The sequence below is a fragment of the Podarcis muralis genome, chromosome 15 (assembly GCF_964188315.1).
Source record: "Podarcis muralis chromosome 15, rPodMur119.hap1.1, whole genome shotgun sequence".
Classification (NCBI taxonomy): Eukaryota; Metazoa; Chordata; class Lepidosauria; order Squamata; family Lacertidae; genus Podarcis; species Podarcis muralis.
The window spans coordinates 42,802,443-42,830,074 of NC_135669.1; the positions used below are offsets into that span (position 1 = coordinate 42,802,443).

At 51.1% G+C, this 27,632-nt stretch overlaps 1 protein-coding gene and 1 long non-coding RNA gene across 7 annotated transcripts in view; one reads left to right on the forward strand and one right to left on the reverse strand.

Moving 5' to 3' along the window:
- Positions 1 to 27,126, forward strand: part of NCOR1 (nuclear receptor corepressor 1) — a 117,467-nt gene extending 90,341 nt beyond the window's left edge. For 5 of the 6 annotated variants that reach the window (XM_028707995.2, XM_077919776.1, XM_077919779.1 and 2 more), the window contains exons 33-48: positions 879 to 1,233; positions 2,061 to 2,270; positions 4,432 to 4,638; positions 5,353 to 5,502; positions 6,702 to 6,869; positions 7,719 to 7,884; positions 9,771 to 10,276; positions 11,684 to 11,815; positions 12,281 to 12,459; positions 15,259 to 15,482; positions 17,140 to 17,277; positions 18,181 to 18,323; positions 18,939 to 18,992; positions 20,105 to 20,326; positions 23,376 to 23,555; positions 25,734 to 27,126. In XM_028707995.2, coding sequence (XP_028563828.2) covers positions 879 to 1,233; positions 2,061 to 2,270; positions 4,432 to 4,638; positions 5,353 to 5,502; positions 6,702 to 6,869; positions 7,719 to 7,884; positions 9,771 to 10,276; positions 11,684 to 11,815; positions 12,281 to 12,459; positions 15,259 to 15,482; positions 17,140 to 17,277; positions 18,181 to 18,323; positions 18,939 to 18,992; positions 20,105 to 20,326; positions 23,376 to 23,555; positions 25,734 to 25,921 — 3,222 coding nt within the window. In that variant the 3' untranslated portion in view covers positions 25,922 to 27,126. The remainder of the gene's footprint in view (positions 1 to 878; positions 1,234 to 2,060; positions 2,271 to 4,431; positions 4,639 to 5,352; positions 5,503 to 6,701; positions 6,870 to 7,718; positions 7,885 to 9,770; positions 10,277 to 11,683; positions 11,816 to 12,280; positions 12,460 to 15,258; positions 15,483 to 17,139; positions 17,278 to 18,180; positions 18,324 to 18,938; positions 18,993 to 20,104; positions 20,327 to 23,375; positions 23,556 to 25,733) is intronic. The other variant, XM_077919780.1, reaches the window with a different exon arrangement.
- On the reverse strand, positions 5,072 to 8,816 carry LOC144325699 (uncharacterized). The gene is made up of 3 exons (XR_013390921.1): positions 8,511 to 8,816; positions 5,722 to 5,821; positions 5,072 to 5,209 (listed from the first exon to the last, which is right to left on the reverse strand). It is a non-coding gene; the product is annotated as an uncharacterized LOC144325699 (long non-coding RNA).
- Positions 27,127 to 27,632: the final 506 nt, after the last annotated feature.

Genomic DNA, 27,632 nt, shown 5'->3' on the forward strand with positions numbered 1-27,632 from the left:
GACAGGTGTCAAAGCCCACCGGAGCAGCTGGGCGTATTCACTCTTAAAAAGAAAGGAAGAGGGCGCATTTTCTCACTGCAAGCTGAGGGCCTGCCCAAGACAACGAAGAACTACAACTCCCATCAGCCCCAGCAGGCACAGGGTGATGGGAGTTGTTGTTCAGAAACATCTGGAGGGGCAAAGCTTCTCCGTACCTGGTTTAGATCATTATTTCATTACATGCCCTAAACGGCCTCAGTCCTGTATACCTGAAGGAGCATCTCCACCCCCATCGTTCAGCCCAGACCCTGAGGTCCAGCTCTAACTGGGGGGTGTATTTTATCTTGTTTTGTGTATCTCACTTCATAATGGCAACAGAAATAAAGAAACGGTAAAAGACTTGTAGGGACGCGGGTGGCGCTGTGGGTTAAGCCACAGAGCCTAGGGCTTGCCGATCAGAAGGTCGGCGGTTCGAATCCCCGTGACGGGGTGAGCTCCCGTTGCTCGGTTCCAGCTCCTGCCAACCTAGCAGTTCAAAAGCACGTCAAAGTGCAAGTAGATAAATAGGTACCACTCCGGCAGGAAGGTAAACAGCGTTTCCATGCGCTGCTCTGGTTCGCCAGAAGCGGCTTAGTCATGCTGGCCACATGACCCGGAAGCTGTAAGCCGGCTCCCTTGGCCAATAAAGCGAGATGAGCGCCATAACCCCAGAGTCGGCCACGACTGGACCTAATGATCAGGGGTCCCTTTACCTTTACTTTTTAAAAGACTTGTATGGAAAATAATTGGGGTGGGGGAAAACGTGTGCGTCTGTGGGGTTTCTGAGGTGACTTCCCATAGCTGTGGACCCCCCGAGGCCTAGCTGACACTGCAGCCCCCCATCCTCTTCCCTCCTCCAGGGGACGCCCATCAAATACGAGAGCGGCTCCGGCCAGTCGGCCATCAAGCACAACGTCAAGTCCTTGATCACCGGCCCGAGCAAACTCCCTCGCGGGATGCCTCCGCTGGAGCTGGTGACGGAGACCGTGAAGGCGGCGGAGCGAGGGAAGTACGAGGAGGCCAAGTCCTCCGGGGAGGTCCGCCAGCGCCACACGGTGGTCAGCTCCGGGACCTCGGTCCTCCGCTCCACCCTCCACGAGGCCCCCAAGTCGCAAGTGAGCCCCGGGATCTACGAGGACGCCAACGCCAGGAGGACGCCCGTGAGCTACCAGAGCATGTCCAGGAGTTCCCCCATGATGAACAGGGTGTCGGAAGGTGAGTTTCCCTCGGCCCGAATGCTGGTGGGAGTTGAAGCCTAAACTGTAGCCAGGGGTGGGGGGAGCAACTGATCATTAGGGGACTCTCTGGCCAATAGTCAAAGGTAGCACAGCTGCTTCTGCAGGTCTGGGTACCTGAGCCCACCAATCTAGGGCAAACTCGGCCCTCCAGGTGTTTTTGGGACTACAACTCCCATCATCCCTAGCTAACAGGACCAGCGGTCAGGGATGATGGGAGTTGTAGTCCCAAAACATCTGGAGGGCCGAGTTGGCCTCTGCCCGATCTAGGCAGCTATTCCCAGGTTCCTGCTCTTTGGAGCAGCTGCAGCAACTGGGGACCACTCTCCCCCCACCAGTTTATGTGCCTTCCCACTGTTCTTCTGCATCCAACCGGTCCTTGACAATTACCCACCATGAATTTATCTCCTCCTCTTGTAAAGTCATCCAACTTGGTGGCCAGTGGCTACTGCTCATGCATGCTGAAGGTCTCAGGCTCATTCCTCAGCAGGGTGAGAGCCTTGTTTGAAACCCTAGAAAGCCTTTGCTGCTGGTCAGTGTGGGCAGTCCTGGGCTGAATGGCCCAGTGATCTGACCCGGTGCTCCTATTTAAGCCAGCCCTTCATTCGGAACTGTGAAGACTGGGATCTCACTTAGGGGAAGAGCTGCAGCTGCCAATCAGTGTAGAGAACACTTAAGTCAGATCCGACTCTGTGGAAAGCGCTCGCACACGTGTTCCTTAGGTCCCCAATGCCTACGTTTTGAAATATTTCATTCTTGGCACCGTTCCTAACTCTGGCTTTTCATTTGCACCCGGCCCCTCTTCAGGGAAGTCCTCCAACCACGAGAGGAAGTCCACCCTGACGCCAACGCAGAGGGAGAGCATCCCGGCAAAATCCCCCGTCCCCGGGGTGGATCCCGTCGTAACTCACAGCCCCTTCGACCCCCACCACAGAGGGGCTACTCCGGAGGTCTACAGGAGCCACCTCCCATCACACTTGGACCCAGCCATGCAGTTCCACAGGGCGCTGGATCCCAGTACGTCCGGTCCTTTTTGAGCTACTTATTGATTTCATTTTTCTGTCTTAACTTTATCACTCTACCATATTTTTTGCTCCATAAGACACACTTTTTTCTTCCTAAAAAGTAAGGGGAAATGTCTGTGCATCTTATGGAGCGAATGTGTGGTCCCTGGAGCCGAATTGCCCAGGGGCGAAAAGCAGAACATGCTTTAAAAAAAAAAAAAGATGGAAGTGGGTGTTTAAACAAAGCCCCTGATCGGCAAGCGATCGGGGAGGGAGATAAGGGATGCTAGCAATAAAGGAGGCTGCCTGGGAGGGGGGGAGGTAAAGACAGCGAACTTGCAAGGAGAGGAGACAGGAAGACTAAAGCAATGAGGAGAGAAATTAGAAGAAAAGGAGGAGCAAAAAACTGCTCCAGCTAAGGAAAAGACACTAAGGCAAACAATAGGGAAGGGAGTGTTGAAAGAAAGCAGCTGATCGGCAAGCAATCGGGAGGGAGATAAGGGACGGTGGAGATACAGGAGGCTGCCTGGGAGCGGGGAGGTAAAAGCCCATGGAGCCTCAGGATTTTTACATTGGGTCACCCCAAATTTACCATCAGATCACATAGCATGTCCATGGCTACATCCTGCACCCAAAAAATGATGCACCCACTTTTGCGTGGGACCGCAATGGCGCAAAAACATGATTACAAAGTATGGCTCCACATGGATCCTCAGGATTTTTGCATTGGGTCACCCCAAATTTCACATCCATCTCTTGCGTCTGCTTTGCTTTCTTGGCCTTTAAGGCAATGGTTCAGGAGCTTTCCTTTCAAGTCAAAGGTCAGGTTTTGACAGGTGGGTCAGGCCACAGTCACCTGACATCGAGTGACACCAGGTGATTCAGATTTGAAGCTGTAACAAAAGACAAAACCCCCGTGTTGCAATACAGAAAAATCTGCTCAAATCCAGCCGCAACACACGGCTAATAATATATTATAATTAGTTAGATCATAATCCAGAATTTACAAATCTTAATCATTCACAAATAATGTACGTATAAGTCCATAAACAAGAAATGGTAAGCATAAGGAATTGCTGTCAGGGAACCCCCACGACGAAGGTAGGATGCCTTTCATAATGTCCAACGTTGCAGTGATAGATGCTGCAACGTGTAGAATGCAGCAATGAACAGCAAACAAAACAGGAACAGAACAGAACAGTGTTAGATTCAGGTAAGTAGCCATGTTGGTCTGATGCAGTCGAAATAAAAATAAAATAAAAAAAATTGTCCCATAACACCTTATAGACCAACTAAGTTCGTTCTGGTATAAGTGTGCATGCACACTCCTTCAGATACACAGTTAGTGAGCGCTGGTCTATAATCATTATATGTACCTGAACGGACAATTCATTTGGAATGTATTCGCTGATGAAGATTTGTCCTTGAAACAGTTGACTTATCCTGGAAACACTCTTCCTGTTTTGTTTGCTGTTCATTGCAGCATCCTACCTTTGCCATAAGGGACGCGGGTGGCGCTGTGGGTTAAACCACAGAGCCTAGGACTTGCCGATCAGAAGGTCGGCGGTTTGAATCCCCGTGACGGGGTGAGCTCCCGTTGCTCGGTCCCTGCTCCTGCCAACCTAGCAGTTCGAAAGCACATCAAAGTGCAAGTAGATAAATAGGTACCGCTCTGGCAGGAAGGTAAACGGCGTTTCCGTGCACTGCTCTGGTTTCTCCATAAGCGGCTTAGTCATGCTGGCCACATGACCTGGAAGCTGTCTGCGGACAAACGCCGGCTCCCTCGGCCTATAGAGTGAGATGAGCACGCAACCCCAGAGTCGGTCACGACTGGACCTAATGGTCAGGGTTCCCTTTACCTTCACCATGGTGTTCCCAGACAGCAGTTTATTACGCTTACCATTTCTCATATTTGAAGCTGGCAGCTCAGTGCTGTGGATGGGCAGATCCTGCCTTTTTCCTCCAGAAGGTGGTGCAGATGGTTCCCTCTACCACCCACCCCCCTGGCCCAGCTCCCCCATCTAATTATTATCTTCACAACAACCCTGTGAGGCAGGCAAGGCTGGTCAATGGCAACAGGCCCGCATTGGGATCTGAACCTGCGGGGCCCCGCAATGCAGACTCAAACCTTCCCTTTTTAAAACGATCCCTTTCTCCCTTCTCTGCCCGCCCAGCCGCTGCCTACATGTTCCAGAGGCAACTTTCGCCCACCCCAGGCTACCCGAGCCAGTACCAGCTCTATGCCATGGAGAACACGCGGCAGACCATTCTCAACGACTACATCACCTCCCAGCAGATGCAAGTCAACCTGCGGCCCGACCTGACCAGGGGGCTCTCTCCCCGGGAGCAGACCTTGGCCCTCCCCTACGCAGGAGCCAGAGGTGAGTCTGCTTCCTCCGGGGAGGATAACCGATGGCAACCTCTCGCACGCCTCGTCTCTTTCCCAGCCAGCAACTTTCAACGCCTCTAGGTTTAGAACATAGGGCTTGTTTGTTTTTAAGCAGGTTGAGGGGTCCAGTATCAGTGGAGATGTGCTGGCAAATGGGTTTGGCGCACCCATTCTTTAAAAACAGAGGCTTTAAAGCAGGGTGGTTGGGAGACTTCGGCCTTTGGGCCAAATCCGGCTCGCCATTTGACCTCGGTGAGGCTGTTTGGGGCAAGCCACACCCGCCTGCCCCACACCCTGGGTTCCGTGTGACGTCAGGGGCGAGAGTGGGAGTGGTTTAACGGCCAGCCCCTCCCCACAGGGAACTCTGGGAATTGTAGCTCTGCGAGGGTGGAATCGGGATCTCCAAGCAACTCTTGGCACCCTTCATAAACCATGGCTCCCAGAATTCTTTGCGGGGGGAGCCATGACTGTTTAACGCGGTATCGCAGCGCTTATGCGGTCAGAGTCCTTGTTCTTCAACTGATGGGTCACGGCCTGATTGACGCAGCAGCGGCAGCCCCATCCTACAAATAAATGGTTTTGGAAAATTAACAAATGCATATTTGGGTTAAAGGTGGGTCCCCAACCCAAAACGGCTCAAAGACTGCTGGCCTGAGTGATCTTGTGCATATCTCCATTATGTCTCCCCCCCCCCTTTTTTAATTAGGGATCATTGACCTGAACACCATGGCACCCACCATCTTGGTGCCCCACCCAGGAGGGCCCAGCACCCCTCCGATGGACAGGATCACCTACATCCCTGGGACTCAGCTAGCGTTCCCCACCAGGCCTTACAACCCTCCTTCCATGTCTCCAGGTGAGAGCTGCCGCCCCGCTAGGTGGGGAGAGCAGGGGGCACACCCCCTCCCCCCAAAAACAACAGTGGGCCGCCGACCCTTCCGCCCTGGTGGGGAAGGCAACCCATGGCCACTACCACCACCCCGGAGTTCCAGGCAGGCTGTTTCCACACCCAGCGTCATCAGTCAGATTCTCAATCTTTTTTTGGGGGTATGCAAAACCTAGCGGCAGCACCCACCTTTGATGTCTTCTGTGCCAGTGCCCCCCCCTCCCTGCTTTGGTGGATGCTTCCAGGCCATCCGTCCTCTTCCCACACTGCCTTAAGGGCCACCAACCAGCTGTGAAGTTAATGGCGTGATTACACTTAACATACAAGGTTTGGGGCTTTTCTAGCATGTCACGTAACTATTTACTATTACATTGGAACCTCGGTTTTCGAACGTAATCCGTTCCAGAAGACTGTTCGACTTCCGAAACGTTCAAAAACCGAGGATCAATGGGCTGGCTGCAGAGCGAATGGGGGAAAAGTGAAAAACGCACCCCAGAAGCCGTTCGACTTCTGAGGCACGTTTGAAAACGGAAGCAATTACTTCCGGGTTTTTGGCGTTTGGGTTCTGAATCGTTTGGCTTCCGAGACGCTCGAAAAACGAGTTTCCACTGCATTTGCTTATTTCATAAAATGTATATGCTTGCTTTGTTGTTTTCTAAAAGGCCTAAAGCAAGCAGCGGTTTATATTAACAGGATTATTGGCGGCACAGCTTTTAACTCTCTCCCACTGCAGAGAGTCTGACAAAAATCCCTCTGAGGTTCCTGCATTAGTAAGGGCTGGATGAGTTGGCCCTTATGGTCTCTAGCTGCTTTTGGCATTCTTAGGGGAGCTTCAAACCAGGAGTGTCTTTTCTAGATAAATCCCCATGCTCTTTCCACTGACTTCCGCCAGCTTTTACCAGATGGCATCCCTCCCTCCCTGCCCCGTTAGGCTTTTTTCTAGCAGTAGGAACATGAGGGGCAAGGGGAACCCTAGATGTCAGGAGGACTTAAGAATTTCTTGCGGACTCTGGCACCCTCTCCAAACTACAATTCCCAGGATTCCTTGTGGGGAGCCATGACAGCAGCGAAACCCCTGCGGGCTGCGTCATGTCGCCTGGCCTTGTTACACAAAGGGACCCTCTTGTCTTGTTTCCCCACCCACAATTCTCCTTTCCCCTCCTCGCCAGGGCACCCTTCGCATCTGGCAGCCTCCGCCGCAGCCAACGCCGAGAGGGAGAGGGAGCGCGAGAGGGAAAAGGAGCGGGAGCGCGAGAGAGAGAGGGAGCGTGAAAGGGAGCGAGAGAGAGAGAGGGAGCGGATAGCCGCCGTTCCCAGCGAGCTCTACCTGCGCCCAGGTGAGTGCCCAGAATGCCTTCTCCAGCTGCTGCTGCTGCCCCCTCCTTTTTGATACCTCAGAGCCTAAAGTGATTGTGTGTGTGTGTAATCTGTTGAATGGTCACTTTAAAATGTGAAGGTTCATTATTATTTCACAAGTTGTGTATGTCTTTAAGAGCCAGGGCCAAGGCAGATAACGAGACCCAGTCTTGCAGCTGTGAAATATAGCAGGTGCTGCTAGGTTGTGTTAATCAAGCTGTGTCAGCAATTGGGTATAGTATATAAGGAGCAGCACCTAGCTCTCCCATTACCCTGGGGGATGGGTTGGTGGTTGGGTCTGGTTTGTTCTTGATTTATTTAATGTATAAGGATTTTTTGTTTTTGTAATTAAAACCTTGTTTAAGTTATTTTTGAGTCCCTTTTTAATGCATGGTCTCCCCAGCAAGCTCTCTGCAGCGTTACTATACTGCAAATAGCCAACATAATCTTTAATTTTCTAGTGGGAGGGAGTTCCTCTGTCACTAGGAGGCAGGTGGTTTAAAGAAAGCTTTAGCTAGGGCTTCTGATTGGTACGGGCGCCCCGGAAACAATAGCTGGCAGTCGCATCAGATGTCCGGCTTCTGAAAAACGTTTGGAAACCGGAACACACACTTCCAGGTTTTTGACGTTTGGGAACCAAGGTACCACTGCACAGCTCCCAGAATCCTTTGGGAGAAGCCACAAAAGTGGTACCGCAGTGCTTCAAAGTACAGTGTGGATGTGGCTCTAGAAGCAGTGGCTCAGGCTCAGACTCTTCAAACCTCCTGGTTCTTTTCCGCTACTGCCGGGTGGGACGTTGCTTCGTTCCTAATATTTATTATATTCTTCAGGCACTGAGCAGCCAGGAAGGCCAGGAAGCCACGGCTACGTCCGCTCGCCATCCCCGTCAGTCCGCAGCCAGGAGAGCGTCATGCAGCAGCGGCCGAGCATCTTCCAGGGATCAAACGGGACAAGTGTCATCACCCCACTGGACCCCTCCGCACAGCTGCGCATCATGTACGTTCGTATTAATTCTTTTGTGCAGCCGGGATCCCGTTTGCCCGTGACTGCTATTCCCTGTGGTTTAAGCAAAGTTGCATCAGGCACTCCTGAGGCGGGACGGCTGCTCTGTGCAAACAGGGACGCACTCAGTCTTCTCTTAAAGCAGTTCCCCAAAGTTGGGTCTCCAGCTGTTTTTGGACTACAACTCCCATCATCCCTAGCTAGCAGGACCAGTGGTCAGGGGTGATGGGAATTGTAGTCCAAAAGCAGCTGGAGACCCAAGATTGGGAAACACTGTCTTAAAGGGATACAGCTGTCCTCAAAGCCCAAGTTGCTCAGTGCTTGTAAAAAAGTGTGTTAATTCCTTATGGCTGATAGAGCTTGGAGACGGGGTTATTGTAAGGAATGGCTGCAGGAGAAGACCAACCGCCTTTCAAATCTTTCAAAGGGCTGCCAGGAGGAAGATGGAGGGAACCTGTTCCCTGTCCCTCAGAATTGGAGGGGCTAAGATTCTATTGAAACGTTAGGAAAAGATTTCTGACGGGAAGAGCTTTTCAGCACTCTCCTTCGCAGGAGATCTTTGAAGCAGAGGCTGGAGAGGAGGAATCTCTCAAGGGGGGGGGGGCAGTTGCAAGACTTACCTTTGCTGAAGCAGGGGGTCAGATTGGATGGCCTCTATGGTGCCTTCCAACTCAGTCAGTTGCACCCAGCAGTAGTTGGGCTCAGAGTCAACCCGCTGTAATGAATGGATGTGGCGTTCTGAAGGCAAAGGACGGACTAGACCCTGATTAATACAACAGGCACGAGGCTTGACCAGCAAGACCCTGGGAGAAAGTGCGCATACTCACTCCCTGGCCCAGGTCGTTTTATTCACAAAAGAACTTTAACACAGCGTTTCTAAGAACCAATCAGATTTCCTCTGAGCAGTTCAAAAAATCCCCAGGTGGGGACAAAGTCAGATCAGAGGAAGCCTCTTAATTACAAAGAAATATTTCCTATTTGAGCATGCATACATGTTCAGGCTAAATAAAGAGGAACTAAGGAGGAATGCATTTAGCAAACCCTGGAGGTCAGAAAAGGAAAGACAGGCATTTTACCACCTCCATGTGAACTCTGTTCCTGGCCCTAAAATCTACCTAAAGATTAACAAAAGCTACATCAAAGCTACCTCCTTATTTTTATGTACCCAGGATACCTGGTGAAGCAACTGGTCTGTATGTGCCTGTCAGGCCTAGAGAAAATGGGGCAGAGATGCAGAGGCTTGTGGGATTGGATCAGAAAACATGTCAGTGACTCAAACCCAGTCAAAGCGATGCTTTCCCCGCTGACACAATGGCTTGCTTTATTTTTCATAATTCCTCATAGCAATCCTAGATGACCACTACAAATGGATACGGCTAAGTTGATGAAGGGACGCGGGTGGCGCTGTGGGTAAAAACCTCAGCGCCTAGGGCTTGCCGATTGAAAGGTCGGCGGTTCGAATCCCCGCGACGGGGTGCGCTCCCGTTGCTCGGTCCCAGCGCCTGCCAACCTAGCAGTTCGAAAGCACCCTCGGGTGCAAGTAGATAAATAGGGATCGCTTACTGGCGGGAAGGTAAACGGCGTTTCCGTGTGCAGCTCTGGCTCGCCAGAGCAGCGATGTCACGCTGGCCACGTGACCCGGAAGTGTCTCCGGACAGCGCTGGCCCTCGGCCTCTTAAGTGAGATGGGCGCACAACCCTAGAGTCTGGCAAGACTGGCCCGTACGGGCAGGGGTATCTTTACCTTTACCTTTAAGTTGGTGAAACTTAGCTGGACGCAACCCTATGAGTCTGTGCCGACAGTTGACGATAGCGCCACTCTTGCTGTATAACTCAAAATGTCCTAAGGTGTTACCGCCCTCTTTTTGTTCCGACCAACAGGCAGATCCCCCCCGGCACTCCCACTATCACCCAGGCCTTGCCCACCTCCCGCTACAACACGGCCGCCGACGCTCTGGCCGCCCTCGTGGATGCTGCCGCTTCCGCTCCCCAGATGGAGGTGGCCAAGTCCAAAGAGGGCGGCAAGCACGACGGGGGCCGCATCGAGGAGAACCCGGGCCGCAGATCGGTCGTGAGCGAGCAGCAGCAGCAGCAGATGGAGCAGAAGGCGATGGAGGCAGAGAAGAGGGGCCCCCCTGGCCTGTACCCCTCGTCTTCGTCGAGCTACTCTTCCTCGGGGAAATCCCAGCCTTCCTCGTCCATCTACTCGGACGCCGGGAAGGACAAGGGCCCGCCTTCCATATCCAAGTATGAGGAGGAGCTCCGGACGCGTGGCAAGACCACCATCACGGCGGCCAACTTCATCGACGTGATCATCACCCGACAGATCGCCTCCGACAAGGACGCCCGCGATCGCGGCTCCCAGAGCTCAGATTCCTCCAGCAGCCGTATGTCCCCATCGTTTCCTTTGGCCTCCTTAGCCTGGCTAGAGGTTTGGCCCGTTTAGGTGCAGGGCAGTAGTATCAGTGTTTGAAAAAGAAAAGGTTCTGACCTCCGTTTTACTCCTTTGCCTAGTCCTCAGACCTTAGTTGACACAAAAGAGTCCTTGAGAAAGAGTATTCTTGCAGAGTATTGCTGCTTTTATTGTTAAAAAGTCTTCTTCTCCAACCACAAACGACAGCTTTTACACACACCGAACGCAACCAGCTTTCTACCATCCAACCAACCCACACCCAACACTAACATTGACCACTCTATATATACAGGTACAATTTTGTGAAAGGTTGCATGAGTCATTGTAGGCCGCTGACTCATGCTAACTTAGTACTTTTAGCATTAAAGAAACTGTAGCCAATTTTTAGCCATGACAAGTGGTTCTCAAACCTTTATGACCCTCAAACCCATCCCGAACTCCCCCTACCCTTTACAAAGTATTATTCAGGGTAGCAGTTTCCCTCTTGGACTACTCCAATGCGCTCTATGTGGGGCTACCTTTAAAGGTGGCTTGGAAACTACAACTAATCCAGAACGCAGCTGCTAGGCTGGTGACACTGGGAGTGGCCACCAGGGCCGTATAACACTGGTCCTAAAGGATTTATGTTGGCTCCCAGGATGTTTCCGAGCACAATTCAAAGTGTTAGTGTTGACCTTTAAAGCCCTAAACAGCCTCGGCCCAGTATCCCTGAAGGAGCGTCTCCACCCCCATCGCTCATCCCAGACACCGAGATCCAGCTCTGAGGGCCTTCTGGTGGTTCTCTCCCTGTGAGAAGCTAGATTACAGGGAACTAGGCAGAGAGCCTTCTCGGTGGTGGCACCCGCCTTGTGGAACCCCCTCCCATCACATGTTAAACGAAACTGTCCCGAAAGGGGTTCAGCAAAATGTACTTTGTAAACACCTTTGAGAAGAAAGGCTTTCAAACATGGATGAATGAAAAGGTTAATCGGGGATCCCCAAGCTGTTTTGGCATTGGGGGGGCTGAGGACACCTATGGAAATCTAAGGAACAGTCTAAAGCACTACAAAATACCCATTTCACAGAATTAAAACAAGTGGGTGCTCAACTCTTCTCTCTGTCAACAACAGACAAAACACCTGCACACATAACCTAAAACACAGACAGAAAACAGGACTCCTCTCTAAAATATTTAGAAGGGGGACCTATAGTGTCTCCCCCAAAGGCAGGATACCCATCTGCACCCCTATTTATACGGGTTTTGCTGGGAAACAAAGTCAGCCATTTCTCATCTAAAGTGCGAATCACACTTCTACCCCAGCAGACCTAACACTACCAGAGGCAGGTCAGGGTTGGGCCTTACGAATGACCTCTGTCTCTCTCTCTTCCTCGATCCATGTAGTTTCCTCCTCCCACCGCTACGAGCCCCCCCGAGACGCCATCGAGGTGATCAGCCCCGCAAACTCGCCGGTCCCTCCCCAGGAAAAGATGCTGCCTTATCAACAGGAAGCCCCCAAAATGAGCCAGGCAGAACGTAAGTTCTCACTGCGTGGGATTGGGGCAGCCTCTCGACTTGCATCTTCGCGCAGGGAGGGCGAATTGGGTGCAGACGGTTTTTTTTATTCATTTATTCAGAGTCGTAGGTCACAAACAACAAATGACGAATCTTAAAACCGAATAGAGTCGCAGGCCAAAATGCGTACATATGTCTAGGCGGAACAAGCTTGCAAGTAATTCGCAATTAAGAGTTGCATATCTCTTTTTGCAGTGCGGAAAGAGAACCTTGCAGCCCTGTAGCTGAAGCGTTTCTTATCAAGTCCCACCGAGCGCCATTGGGACGTTCTGCTGATTTTAGGAGTGATCTTTTCTGAGTGCAAATGAGTTCCTCTCCCGGTTACCTACGTCAGGGCTGATGGGATGTGGAGGCCGAGAAGCCCTATAGAGGACCACAGGCTCCCCACCTTATTGCGTTGTGAATCTCTTCTTCTTTTCTAACTAGGAGACTGCAGCCGTCAGTATGAGGGGTCGATCCACTCCTACAGGCAGCAGCAAGATTCTCCATCGCCACAGCAACAGCAGCAGCAACAGCAGCAACCTCCTCCGCCACCTGCGCAGGGCGAAGGGATGGGGCCCGTGCCACGAACACACCGCCTGATCACCCTGGCCGATCACATCTGTGTAGGTTTGCGTACTTGAGCACCTCTTTTGGAAACTTCCCTGATGCTTTCATCTGAGGCAGGCATCTCCAAACTCGGCCCTCCAGATGTTTTGGGACTACAACTCCCATCACCCCTAGCTAACAGGACCAGTGGTCAGGGATGATGGGAACTGCAGCCCCAAAACAGCTGGAGGGCCGAGTTTGGGGGTGCCTGATTTGAGGTTTACCCCCCGATTCTCACCGCTGCTTATAGGAACTCGCACGGTTGCCTTTATACTTGTATTGTCTAATACGGTCCATTTCTAGTTCCAGTTCATCAAATCTGTACAGCGCTTGATTGAAAAAACAAACAAACAAACCTTCAAAGAGGTGTACAGTGGTACCCCGCAAGACGAACGCCTCGCAAGACGGAAAACCCGCTAGACGAAAGGGTTTTCCGTTTTGGAGGCGCTTCGCAAAACGAATTTCCCTATGGGCTTGCTTCGCAAGACGAAAGCCCATAGGGAAATCTCCGGGACAGCGGGGAAGCGCAGCGCGTCTTCCCCACTGTCCTCGGACCTCCTCCCGCCGCCCGGCTTCGGAACGAAGCTCCGATGCCGGGCGGCGGGGCGGGGACGCCTCCTCCCGCCGCCGGCATCGGAACGAAGCTCCGATGCGGGGCGGGGACGCCTTCTCCCGCCGCCCGGCATCGGAACCAAGCTCCGATGCTGGGCGGCGGGGCCGCGAAGCCTGGGCGCGCTGATCTCAGCACGCGCAGGCTTCGGCATGCTGGCAACTCTCCGCAAGCAGCAGGAGCGCTCCCGCTGCTTGTGGAGAGGTCCGCGAAGCCTGTCCAGGACAGCTTTTGAAGGGGGGAGAGAAGCAAAGACTTTCGCCCCCCGCCCGCCTTCAGAAGAGGTCCAGGACCTCTTCTGAAGGCGGGCGGGGGGCGAAAGTCTTTGCTCCCCCCTGCCTGCCTTCAAAAGCCATCCGGGACAGCGGAGAAACGCGCTGCCTTTCTCCGCTCTCCCGGGAAGGCAGGCAGGGGGGAGCAAAGACTTTCGCCCCCCGCCCGCCTTCAGAAGAGGTCCAGGACCTCTTCTGAAGGCGGGCGGGGGGCGAAAATCTTTGTCCCCCCTGCCTGCCTTCCCAGGGGCTTTTAAATCGCCCCGGACAGCGGAGAAGTCCTCCGCTGTCCCGGGCGATTTTAAAATGCCGCCCGCCAGCATTTTAAGATTGCCCCAGACAGCGGAGAAGTCCTCCGCTGTCCCGGGGTTTTTTAAAATGCTGGGGGTGGGAAGAAAAGCCCTTGTCCCCCCCCCCCCCAGCCTTCAGAAGAGGTCGGGGGACAGAATGTCCCCGGACCTGGTCTGAAGGCGGTTTCCCTAGGAACGCATTAATTGATTTTCAATGCATTCCTATGGGAAACCGTGCTTCGCAAGACGGAAAAATCGCAAGACGACAAAACTTGCGGAACGAATTAATTTCGTCTTGCGAGGCACCACTGTACAATAAAGGATAAAGCAAAAATGACCCATAAGAAAAACTAACAGTCGTAATTCAAGACTTTCGAAAAGTAACAACCGACTAAAATTAAAATGCACACCAGCTTTCTAAGCATCTGGATAGGCTTCTCTAAGCAAAAAATATTCAGCAGGAAGGGTATAGTGATGGCACCTGCATAATTTCAGTAGGCAGGGAGTTCCAAAGTGTAGGCGCTGCCATGCTAAAATACTGATTTCTTACAATTGCAGAATGGGTATTATGTAGTTTTGAGTGGGTGTAGATGTGATCTTGTAGGGAAACTGGTCCCCAGTTGCAAAGGGCTTTATCTACTAATAGCAGCACATTGAACTTGGCCCACTAGCAAACTGGCAACCCGCTTAGGTTATCTACAGCACAGAGAGAATTCTTCACTCGACGTTATATAGTTAGATGGAGACAAGGGTGGAATAGTTAGCCTGAGGCTGTAGTTCACTGGTAGAGCCCCTGCTTTGATTGCAGAATGTCCCAGTTCCAGTCCTCCCCATCTCTAGGCAGGGGCTGGAGAAAACTGCGGCCTGAAACCCTCACTGGAGAGCTGCTGCCAGTCAGTACTGGGAATACTTAGCTAAATGGGCCCACTGGTCTGACTCAGTATAAGGCGGCTTCCTGCTTTAAATCAGCTTTCTATTGAGACCCATGAGGACTGGAAGCTTGGTTTAGTTTCACGGGAAGGGCTGGAGCACATACTTTGCTTGCAGAGGGTTCCAGGTTTGATCCCCAGCACCTCTGGGTAGGACTTGGAAAGCCAGCCTTCCCGAAATGCTGGAGAGCTTCTCCCAGGACGAATGCTGAGCTTGGTGGATCATCAAGGCAGTTTCCTAAGCAACTGCTGGTCATCATCAGGGCAAGAACTGAGTTGGTTTGTGGGGTGTAATTGAGAAGGGTAGGCATGCGTCACTACCAGCACTCTTGATCATATAATCTTTTGCAAACCTGCTGAAGTGTTTTTGGAGGTGATACTAAAATAATAATAATAATAATAATAATAATAATAATAATAATAATAATAATAATATTGGGATTCTCTGCAAAATTCCTTATCCCCAAAGCCAAGTAAACATTGAGTCTACACTGGCTAGTTGCTTTATTTTGTAGAAAAATTTTTTGGGCATCCTTCATCTTGTAATTTCTACAACACGCTGCTTTTACACAATTCACAACAAAAATAATTAAAGGTTTCTCCCCTTGACAGCAGTCTGCAAATCAATCACACATGATTCCTGCCTTGGGTGCTGGTTTGGTTTTGCAAGATTATTTGCTCATAATTCATTTTGTCTTTTCCGTTTCCCCCGCAGCAAATCATCACCCAGGATTTTGCCCGCAACCAACCTACTACGCAGCCATCCCCACAGACTCCCACTAGCACATTCCAGACCTCCGCCCCAACTTCCATCGCCACCACGAACCGGGTGAAGGCCTCAAACCGCTACAGCCCTGAGGTGCAGATCCAGTCTGCGCCACACCAGCGCCCCGGGTCGCGAGTGTCCCCCGAAAACCTCTCGGAGAAAAGCAGGGGAAGGTAACGATTCATGGGACTTTGCACCTTTTTTGCTGTGTGGTCTTGTGTTAGAAGGCTGTGCCGCATTGAGAAGGGGGATCGTTCTCTCTCACCCACTCGCTCGGAACTGGCTTTGGAGCTCGTCACTGACTTGGCTCGTCATTGACTTTGCTGCTCCCCAGTTTGCTAAGAGCCCCTGATTCAGGCCTTCCTGAGAACTGAGGTGGAGGCTGCATATGATAGCTGGAGTTCTAAACACCAACTACTGGTCTCTTCTGTTTAACATGCCCTGACTTACAAAGTTTCATACATTGTCGTTTATCACCTGGTGATCACTGGATGAAGGACAGCCTAGAAAAACAACTGCCGTATTTTTTCGCTCCATAAGACGCACCTAGTTTTTAGAGGGGGAAAGCAAGAAAAAAAATATTCTGCGCAGAGCATGTAAGCGGCTCTCGCTTTTCTTGCTTTAAAGCAAGCAAAGCGAGAGCCGCTTACGTGGCTTGTGTCCCACTTTGTGCAGCTTTCCCTTTGCTCGCCCATCCCTCCTCCTGCCTCGCTGTAAAAGAGGAGGAGACACCAGGACAGGTGGTTTGCTTGCTTTAGAGCAAGGCGGGTGCAGAGCAGCCGCAGAGCAGAGCAGAGCAGCGCCTCTCGCGGAAAAGCCAGCAAGAGCCGCACTCACGCTCGGCACGGCTCTTTAAAGAGAGAGCTGAGCAGAGCCTCCCGCCTGCATTCGCTCCATAAGACACACACACATTTCCCCTTACTTTTTAGGAGGAAAAAAGTGTGTCTTATGGAGCGAAAAATACGGTAATAATCATACAAAGTAAATAACACACTAATGATAATAATAAACCATACTAATGGTAAGTAATATTACTAGTATTTATTTGATAAATGGCGAAAACATAAAAATTACATACTGCTTGATTGTAAAAAGACAACAACCTCCAAGCAGTTTGTTAAAATGAAACAATGCTTTTAGTATTGCTAATTTCAACTGTTTCCCGACATTTGCTAGATCCTTAAAAGGGACGGGATGCTGGACTAGATTGGAGAGCCAGGGTAGTGTTGTGGTTAAGAATGTCAGACTTAAGACCCGGTTAAGAAAGAGGCTCCTGGTCCCCACTCGGCCTTCAGGAAGCTCCCTGGGTTTACTCTCAGGCTAACCACCCTCACAGGGCTGTTGTAAAAATAAAGGGGGGGGGGGAGAACTATGCACACCGCCTTGAGCTCTTTGGAAGAAATGTGGGGTGTAAATATAATAATATGGTATGCACCGCGGAGGACCTTACAGTCCACAAACAATAACATCTTGGAGGTCCCGGGCCTCAAGGAGGTTAGACTGGCCTCGACCAGAGCCAGGGCCTTTTCGGCCGTGGCCCCGGCCTGGTGGAACGCTCTTATCACAAGAGACCAGGGCCCTGCGGGACTTGACATCTTTCCGCAGGGCCTGCAAGATGGAGCTGTTCCGCCAGGCCTTTGGGTGGAGTTCAGTCTGACCCCTCTCCTTTTACAAGACCCTGCATATAAGTGGCCTCTCTTCTCACTGGCTCATACAGTTTAACCTCAGCCTCCGTCCTCGAAAGTTTGGGGCAGGGAGACCAGGAGAGGATATCTGCGTGTTTATAATTTGATCTGCTTTTGTACATTTCTTGCCCCGCAATCTCTCTAGGCTTGGAAAGTCCCCAGAGAGGAGCCACGTTTCCTCCGAGCCATACGAACCGATCTCGCCCCCCCAGGCCCCGGCTGCTCACGAGAAGCAAGACAGCCTCATATTACTCTCCCAGCGATCCGAGCCTTCGGAACAGAGGTACACGAGACGGGCATCACAGCAGTTTCACATCCGTGTCTGTCAGTTAAGTTGCTTGCCTGTGGTCTTGAGATTGACAGGCGCACACAGAGCCCAAGGTGCCCTGATAGAAATTTCGGATGCAAGAGTTTGGCAGAAACGTAGCTCTAATAAGCCTGTTAAAACGTATGTGCAGGTCCTGATATCGCAGGGGTCTGCAACCCGCGGCTCCGGAGCCGCATGTGGCTCTTTTACACCTTTGCTGCGGCTCCGGGGCAGATACTAGCGAGGGGAGGAGGCGCATTGTGCGCCCCAACACTCCCCACTGTGGCGGGCGCTGTACTGGCTGTGACGTCGCATGGGGGCGGTGCATGCGTTAGTCACGCACCGTCCCAACGTCACCTTCCCGCCCGCTGTCAGATCGCGGCTCCGGAGATATATTTGCTTTAAATGTCACAATGGTTTTGCGGCTCCCAGTTTTTTTCCTTCGGAAACGGGTCCAAGTGGCTCTTTTTGTCTTAAAGGTTGCAGACCCCTGTGCTATCGGAACACAGCCCATCTCTGTGAAATCATTCGTCAGGCGAGCGTTCGCATAACAAACTGGCGACTTCCCTTATTTCCTTTGGGGAAATTTCTAATGCGTGATTTCCCCCTTCTGCCTTTCCTCTGTTGTTTCTGCCCGAAATGGCAGCCATCAACCAGCAAAACACAAGCAAGGAAGTAGACAAACTTTAAGGCTGATATCTGAATCAGCCATTCCTGTAGCAAGGTTCTGGGTGCTAATTCACCGTGTTCAAATAAGCAGATTTTCACGTAGCGAGTGTCAAGATAGCGAGAAACATGTGTATGCCTGTGGGTGTTTTCTTTTTTTAAGTATCGCCCGTTTTCTTTCTGCGTCCCTTCTCAACCCTTCATTCTCAGCAGGACGGACTCTCGTTCTCCGGGGAGCATGAGCTACCTGCCTTCGTTCTTCACCAAGCTGGAGAGCACCTCGCCAATGGTGATGTCGAAGAAGCAGGAGATCTTCCGCAAGCTGAACTCCTGCGGGGGAGGCGACAATGACATGGGTAACGAAGGATCTCCTTTCGCTTGCCTTTTCCTTTTCTCAGAAATAATTCCCCAGCCACTGTGTGTTTCCCGAGTGCAGTCCAAGATATCCTCGTTTGGCCCCGATGAAGTAGATTGATTCCTTCATTAATGCCTGCTAGGATCACTCCCAAAGCGCTCTCCTGGGCAAGGGACTCCCTGTCTGTCTCTCTGCGTGAGTTGCTGTTCTGTCCTCACCTCCTCCATTCAATCGACCTTCAGCCTCATCTTTGCTTTCGGAGGCATCTGGGTCATTCCACCCACTCTTCCTCAACCCGGTGCCCTCCAGACATTTTGGACTACCAATCCCATCAGCTGCAGCTATGCTGGGGAAGGGCTGATACTCACTCCTGGTGCAGAGATAGGGTAAAAGCCACATCTGTCGCTCTGCCCACTTTTGCCTCTGGCTCCGCCCCCTCCCCACTGTGGTCCCAGAAGAAACCCAGCCCTTGAGTTCAAAAAGCTTCCTTATCCCTGGTTTTTAAAAAAGCAGGGCAGAGGAATTGAAAAGAATGTCATTTGGATGAGGACATGTTTGAATTTACCTGAGTTGATTCTAACTGGGATATGTGTTTTGTGTCTCTCTTTTTCAACAGCCGCCGCTCAGCCAGGGACTGAAATCTTTAACTTGCCCGCCGTCACTACCTCAGGTGAGCCTTCCTTGAAAGCACCCAGTGAGTTGTGGGACAGAGGAGGGTCCCTCTTCCTTACCGCAGTCTTGAGCTGCTGTTGGGCGACAAAGCTGCTCTCGCAATGGAGCCCGTGGTAACCTGAGAGTTTGGATGCTGCCTTCACAGCATTTTAGGAAATGTTTGCGTGTGGGGAGAAACCTCAGAAATTGAAACGATGAGGTCTAGAACCTTAAATAGACGCAGCAACGATCCTGCCACAAGAAGGGGAGGGAGCTACAGAGGTAGCTGCTGACACTTTGTATGGGATTGTCACATCGCAGCCACATTCGCTTTTTAAAAAACAACAACTTGTCCACATCAGTGAGCTCAACAATCATGGAATTGTAGTGCTGGGACTCCCAAAGGTCATCGAGTCCAACCCCCTGCAATGCAGGAAGCACAGCTAAGACACTTGCATTTCATCAACCAGGAAGCAGGTCCTGAAACAATCTTAGGTCTGTAGATCCCATCAGGGGACGGGGAAATTTTTAATTCCTGAGGAATTGGTGAGGTGATCGTGCAAGGTGTCATGGGGGGGGATGTCTGTCAGTCCGGCACCCGTGTAAATCCCTTTGCTCTTGCATTTTCATTGCACACGTTAGCAGCCTTCCATGCCGCAAGCCTCGATGATTTCCCAACCAAAACAGTGCTCCTACTCTCAGTCGCTGGTATGGTGGACTTTTTTCAGCTGCTTCACAGTTTGCAAACTGAAGCTTTGGAGCATGGGTAGGCAAACAAAGGCCCGAGGGGCCGGATCTGGCCCAATCGCCTTCTAAATCCGGCCCACGGACGGTCTGGGAATCAGCGTGTTTTTACGGGAGTAGAATGTGTGCTTTTATTTAAAATGCATCTCTGGGTTATTTGTGGAATTGGTTCTTTTTTTTTTCCTTTTCCAAAATATAGTCTGGCCCCCTGCTGGAAAAGTTTGCTGACCCCTGCTTTGGAGCATTGCATCAACTGTACTCACCATCTTCTTTCTCCCTCTCCTCACTTTCTCTGCCCCTCTTGAAAACTGCCTCTTCCTCTCCTTCCTCTCTCCACCTCCCTCCTCCTCCTCTTCTTCCCTCCCCGTCTCTCTTTCCTCCTCCCAGGTCCAGTCAGTGCTCGAGGTCATTCCTTTGCAGATCCTGCCAGCAACCTGGGCCTGGAGGACATCATCCGCAAGGCCCTGATGGGCAACTTTGACGACAAAGGGGAGGAGCACGCCATCGTCATGGCCCAGCCCATGGGGCTGGTCTCTGCGGGCTCCAACCCCTCTCTGGCAGCCAGCAGTGATCTCCGGAGGGAAGACGCCAACCCTTCCCCCAACCCAGGTAAGGGCGGCCGCGGCACGCTTGGAGGGAAGCTTACGGCGGCTGCACGGGCACGGCAGGTCCTTCATATGCAAATTTTGCAGCTTCACAGCTGCAGGTAGCAATGCTTCCTTTGAGCACCAGCTGCCATGAACCACAGGAGGGGAGAGTTGTTCTTGCGCTTGGTCTTGCTTGAGGGAATCTGCAGCTGCGAGAACAGGATTCTGTACCAAATGGGGGCCCCTTTGGCCTGATCCAGCAGGACTCGCCTTAACATTTATGTCACATGCCCTCAATCTCCAGTTGACTTCACGGGTGGCGCTGTGGGTTAAACCACAGAGCCTAGGACTTGCCGATCAGAAGGCCGGCGGTTCGAATCCCCGCGACGGGGTGAGCTCCCGTTGCTCAGTCCCAACTCCTGCCCACCTAGCAGTTCGAAAGCACGCCAGAGTGCAAGTAGATAAATAGGTACAGCTCCGGTGGGAAGGTAAACAGCGTTTCCTTGCGCTGCTCTGGTTTGCCAGAAGCGGCTTAGTCCTGCTGGCCACATGACCCAGAAGCTGTACGCCGGCTCCCTCGGCCAATAAAGCGAGATGAGCGCCGCAACCCCAGAGTCGCCACGACTGGACCTAATCATAGAATCATAGAATCATAGAATCATAGAGTTGGAAGAGACCACAAGGGCCATCGAGTCCAACCCCCTGCCAAGCAGGAAACACCATCAGAGCACTCCTGACATATGGTTGTCAAGCCTCTGCTTAAAGACCTCCAAAGAAGGAGACTCCACCACACTCCTTGGCAGCAAATTCCACTGTCGAACAGCTCTTACTGTCAGGAAGTTCTTCCTAATGTTTAGGTGGAATCTTCTTTCTTGTAGTTTGGATCCATTGCTCCGTGTCCGCTTCTCTGGAGCAGCAGAAAACAGCCTTTCTCCCTCCTCTATGTGACATCCTTTTATATATTTGAACATGGCTATCATATCACCCCTTAACCTCCTCTTCTCCAGGCTAAACATGCCCAGCTCCCTTAGCCGTTCCTCATAAGGCATCATTTCCAGGCCTTTGACCATTTTGGTTGCCCTCCTCTGGACACGTTCCAGTTTGTCAGTGTCCTTCTTGAACTGTGGTGCCCAGAACTGGACACAGTACTCCAGGTGAGGTCTGACCAGAGCAGAATACAGTGGCACTATTACTTCCCTTGATCTAGATGCTATACTCCTATTGATGAGGCCCAGAATTGCATTGGCTTTTTTAGCTGCCGCGTCACACTGTTGGCTCATGTCAAGTTTGTGGTCAACCAAGACTCCTAGATCCTTTTCACATGTACTGCTCTCAAGCCAGGTGTCACCCATCTTGTATTTGTGCCTCTCATTTTTTTTGCCCAAGTGCAATACTTTACATTTCTCCCTGTTAAAATTCATCTTGTTTGTTTTGGCCCAGTTCTCTAATCTGTCAAGGTCGTTTTGAAGTGTGATCCTGTCCTCTGGGGTGTTAGCCACCCCTCCCAGTTTGGTGTCATCTGCAAATTTGATCAGGATGCCCTTGAGTCCATCATCCAAGTCGTTGATAAAGATGTTGAATAAGACCGGGCCCAGGACAGAACCCTGTGGCACCCCACTAGTCACTCTTCTCCAGGATGAAGAGGAACCATTGATGAGCACCCTTTGGGTTCGGTCAGTCAGCCAGTTACAAATCCACTGAGTGGTAGCATAGTCAAGACCGCATTTTACCAGCTTCTTTACAAGAATATCATGGGGCACCTTGTCAAATGCCTTGCTGAAATCAAGGTAGACTACATCCACTGCGTTCCCTTCATCTACCAGGCTTGTAATTCTGTCAAAAAACGAGATCAGGTTAGTCTGACATGACTTATTTTTCAGAAATCCATGCTGACTAATGGTCAGGGGTCCCTTTACCTTTACCTTAGGCAGGAAGAACCAGCTGCACAAATGTAAGATGGGGACACCTGGCTTGCACGTGAAAAGGATCTAGGGGTCTTTGTAGACCGCAAGCTGAACACAAGTAAATTATTATTATTATTATTATTATTATTATTATTATTATTATTATTATTATTATTTATTTATACCCCACCCATCTGGCTGGGTTTCCCCAGCCACTCTGGGCGGCTTCCAACAGAATATTAAAATACAGTAGTCTATTAAACATTAAAAGCTTCCCTAAATAATGTGATGCAGCAGTAAAAAATAAGCGAATGCTATTCTATTCTGCATCAACTGAAGCATAGAGTCCAGATCAAGGGAAGTAATAGGACCATTCTATTCTGCCTTGGTCAGACCCCACCTGGAGCCCTGTGTCCAGTTCTGGGCGCCACAATTTAAGAAGGATGTTGACAAGCTGGAAGGTGTGCAGAGGAGGGCGACCAAGATGATCAAGGGTTTGGAAACCAAGCCTTATGAGGAACGGTTGAAGGAGCTGGGGGTGTTTAGCATAGAAAAGAGGAGAGTGAAAGGAGAAATGATAGCCCTCTCCAGATATCTCAAGGGCTGTAACATGGAAGGTGGGGCAAGCTTGTTTTCTCCACTCTGGAGGGTAGGACTTGAACCAATGGCTTCAACTAACAAGAAAGGAAATTCTGGCTAAACATCTGGAAGAACTTTCTGACAGTAGGAGCTGTTTGACAGTGGAACAATCTCCGTCGGGAGGTTGTGGACTCTCCTTCCTTGGAGGTCTTTAAGCAGAGTTTGGATGGCCCTCTGTCATAGATATTTTAGTTGAGATTCCTGCATTGCAGAGGGTTGGACTAGATGACCCTCAGGACCCCTTCCAACTCTTACGATGCTGTGCCTTCAGTGAAGGCAGCATGTAGCCAAAGATGGCAACTGGTTGGCTACTGTGAGAACAGGATGCTTGACCTTGCATTCCTCTATAAAAAGGATTTGAATGCAACTTTTGAAACCAAGTCCGCTGCCCACGCAGCAGCCCGTGTCCCCTTCTCACCCCACATGAAGGGGCGTCCCCCCCGCTCTGTTGCAGAGAACCGGGCAGTCTCTGTCCGAGGGCGCGGAAGAGGCCCTGGCATCCCTCCCTCCACCTTTCCTTTTTCCCAGGTGGTGTCAGCAAGCAAAAGCTGATGGGGAAATCGGGCAGCAGGAAGTCCAAGTCTCCGATCCCCGGGCAAGGCTACTTGGGGACAGAGCGACCCTCGTCGGTCTCGTCGGTGCACTCGGAAGGGGACTACCACAGGCAGACGCCGGTGTGGTCGTGGGAAGACCGGCCCTCCTCCACAGGTGAGCCAGGCCAGTCGTGGGCGCCACGAGGAAGCGCCTTCCTGCGGGTGGCAAGATCTTCCAGAGGACTGTTTTTATTTGTTCGCGTAAAGCATGGGTAGGCAACCTAAGGCCCAATTGCCTTCTAAATCCGGCCCGTGGACGGTCCAGGAATCAGCATGTTTTTACATGAGTAGAATGTGTCCTTTTATTTAAAATGCATCTCTGGGTTATTTGTGGGGCATAGGAATTCGTTCATTCCCCCCAAAAAAATGTAGTCCGGCCCCCCCACAAGGTCTGAGGGACAGTGGACCGGCCCCCTGCTGAAAAGGTTTGCTGACCCCTGGCATAAATCAAAGCAAATTAGGCAGCTTCTTTAGTCCTCCAGGCCACCTAGCAAGGCAGCTTTCCTTTCCAGTAAGCTGCAGCTCTTTCCTTAAAAGGAAAAGCCAAGTTTGCAGTCCTCGTGGTTCTGAATGGAGAGCTCCTTTAAACAGAGCCACAGGAAGCTGCCTTAGGCAGAGTCAGACCGTGGGCCATCGGCTTAGTGTTGTCAACGCGGACTGACATTATTGGCTCCCCAGCGTTTCAGACAGGAGTCAGGCATGGATATGCCATTGAAAGAAAACAGAGCAGCTTAGACACCAAACCATGTTAAAAAGGCAAATGGAAAAAGGATACAGGGGTGGCCAACTCTCAAGAGACTGCGATCTACTTTCAGAATTAAAAACTGGCAGTGATCTGCCCCCGTTTTGGGGGGTTCAGCTCAAAGTTGTTGAACTTATTTAGGGAGGAGAAAAGCCCTGTTTTTTAGGGGTTAAAAAAAACAGCTTTTGGGGGGGAAGTTCCATGGGGGGGGGGGTTAAAGGCAAGGGACAAAGGGGTAAAGTCACAAAAGATTGCTATGGAACAAAACATCAGCACAGAGAAAGCTCTGTCTTCCCTTCCAGAGATCATACAATGGAGGGCGTGGTGTGGCAGGAGTCAGTTTTAGTGACGCTAAGGAAAGGGAGCCGCGATCTACCAAAACCTCGTGGGGATCTACCAGTAGATTGCGATCAACCTCCAATGAAAGAAAACGGGTGGCTTATAACCAGAACGAAATCTCAATTAGATTGAAATGGATAGGATGCTCTGCTGTCCTTACAATCGAGAGCTGTATAAGTTTTGTGAAACAGAAACAGTCAATATATTGGGACAGGGCGATCCCCAGGTGCAGGCCAGTAATACCGATGGCTTGATATGTCAAACGAGCCTCCCAGGGAGGAAAGGGCAGCTGGAGGCAGCCATGCTTCTAAATCCCAGTAACTTGGATCCTGAACGCCTTGCAAGTCGAAGGTTTTGGCTCTCAAACGCCACAAACCCGGAAGTGTGTGTTCCGGTTTGCAAACGTCCTTTGGAACCCGAACGTCCGACGGGGCTTCCGGAAGCCGCACCTTGGTTTCCAAACATTTGGAAGTCGAACGGACTTCCGGAACGGATTCCGTTCGACTTCCGAGGTACGACTGTAGCTGGAAACCGCTGGAGGGGAGATAAGCTATTGGGTTCAGATCCCGCTTGTGGATTTCACTGGTCTGTCATTGCAAGAGCTGGAGGCTGGACTAGAGAGGCCATTGATTGGCCTGATCCAGCATTCTCTTACGCCAGGCATGTCCAAAGTCCATTTCGGGGGCCTAATCTGGCCCACCAGTTGGTTTATTTCCTGGAGTAAAATCCCCCAAAAAGCTCAGCAACTTCAATCCTAAAAAAAACCCTCAACAACTCAACTTCAATCCTAAAAAAAGGTTAACAACTTTGTTCACTTCATCAAATCTGGCCCTCTTTGAAAAAAGTTTGGGCACTCCTGCCTTAAGCTATTCTGTTCAGGTAGACAACCAGTGGGTCTCCTGCAGCAGAGCTTGGAGGACTCTATTGAGAACCACCTGGAGGGGGAAGGATTTGTGAACTGCACAGCAGCTGATGCCACAAGATTGTATCCCCCACCAGTTGCACAGCGCGGTAGTTCAGGTTTAACCTCCTAATCTAACATTCAATTCATCTTGAGTCTAGTCAACCCTGGGTTGGAATGTGCTTGACCCAAAACGCAGGATTGGGCTGGGTACTCTGTTCACAGGCTGGTAGGACTGGGGACGATATTTCAACCCCTCATTTCTTCTTCTCCTCTTTTCCCTCCCCCCTTCCAAAACCTTGACCCTCCAGGATCCACGCAGTTCCCCTACAACCCTCTGACCATGCGCATGCTGAGCAGCACCCCTCCAACGTCCATCGCCTGCGCCCCTCCCTCGGTCAGCCAGGCCGCCTCCCACCAGCCCAACCGGATATGGGAACGGGAGCCGGCACCCCTCCTGTCCGCCCAGTACGAAACGCTTTCGGACAGCGACGACTGAACCAGCAGGAGACGGCGGCACAGGGAGGCGAGGGGAAGGACCCTTTTATAAAAGAAACTTCATTTCTGCCTCGGAAGCTGTTGGGTTGCGCTTTCTGTTTTTAAAATGACACGTCCCCCCCCCCCTCCAAAGACTTTGCAAGCGAGAGCCGGGACCTTGGAAGATGAAGGAGTTACAGGAGCTGGTTTTGTGGGGGGGGGGGGGTTATTTTTATCAAGACTCCCTTTCTACGCAAGCCTACGTGAGCAAGGGGAGGCTCAGTGCCCTGAAGATAAATATGTAAAGAGGTTTTGTTTGTTGTTTTTTTAACAAAAAGAAAGAGGAAAGGAACGGAAAGGAAGGAAAAAAGGACCTATTCCTGAGCGACATCTTTTATTTGTAAAGAGAAAAAGACTAACATAATGTCTCCTTAAGGAAAAAAAAATCATTCTTATGTAAATAGAGGTAACTTTTTTTTCCTGCTGTTTCCCCCCCCCCCCTTCCCACACTCCCCTGTCCCAGCTCTATTGCTAGGTATCTGGTGTGCTTTTGTTCAATCAAATCATTGCATAAATGTTTTTGGGGTCATTTTAACTTTTATTTTTTAAGGAAAGTGTTTTATCAAAGGGTGTAATATTTTGAGCACGCGATACAGCCCAGGACATCTCCTGCCTGTGAGCTCCGGTTTTGAGGGGCACCCACAGTCAACGTGTCCCCCAACCAGGCTCACGGCCCCAAGTTCCCCCTCCGCGTCCCACCCTTGCTTGATCTTCTTGCAAGTAGCCCCAAACAATCTTTCCTCTCCCCCCCCCACCTAATTCTAGGGACTTCCCCCACCCCCACCCCTTTTCTGTGGTTGTTCAACACCTTGTGGGAAAACTTTTTTTTTTTTTAACTGACCCCGTTTAATGAATCCTGTACATTTATTTTTATTTTTTAATACAAACCAACTCTGGCCCCCTGGCAGGTGAGGGAGGTCTTTTTAATGATTCTGCCACGCTGTAAATTTTCTTTCCCCATACAGTTGGGTTTCTGTTTGGCAACACTGTGAAAATACTTTTATTGCATGGGTACATAATGGTGAAGCTCCCTTCTCTCGCTCCCCGATAACTCAGACATGGCGAGGGTGTTCCCTCGCCGGCCACACACTGAACTGCTTGAATGGCACAGCCTGCCCCGGTCCCGATAATTCTCTTGCTTCAACATTGTCTGTTGTTTTTAAAAGGGGGGGGAAAAAAACCCCACTTGTTGCTTTGACGGGCAGCCCTAGTAAATTTGTTTCCCTAAATCAGAAGGCTCTGGGTGAGTTTTGTCTTCTTTAAATTCCATTACTGGGGCACACAGGGTGTGGGTGGCTGGGGTGGAAAGCTGTGGTTCTGCTGGAAGTCTTTTTCCCTTCTCCCAATTTTGTTGGAAGATTCAGGGTGGATAAAAGGAAATAGTTCTTCGTGCATCGCATAGTTGAACTGTGGATCTCGCTGCTGCTGCAGGCAGTGATGGCCACTGACTTGGATAGCTTCAAAAGAGGATTGGGCAATTCCATAAGAGGATACAGCAATCATGGTGTAAGGGACGTGGGTGGCACTGTGGGTTAAACCACAGAGCCTAGGGCTTGCTGATCAGAAGGTCGGTGGTTCGAATCCCCGCGACGGGGTGAGCTCCCGTTGCTCGGCCCCTGCTCCTGCCAACCTAGCAGTTCGAAAGCACGTCAAAGTGCAAGCAGATAAATAGG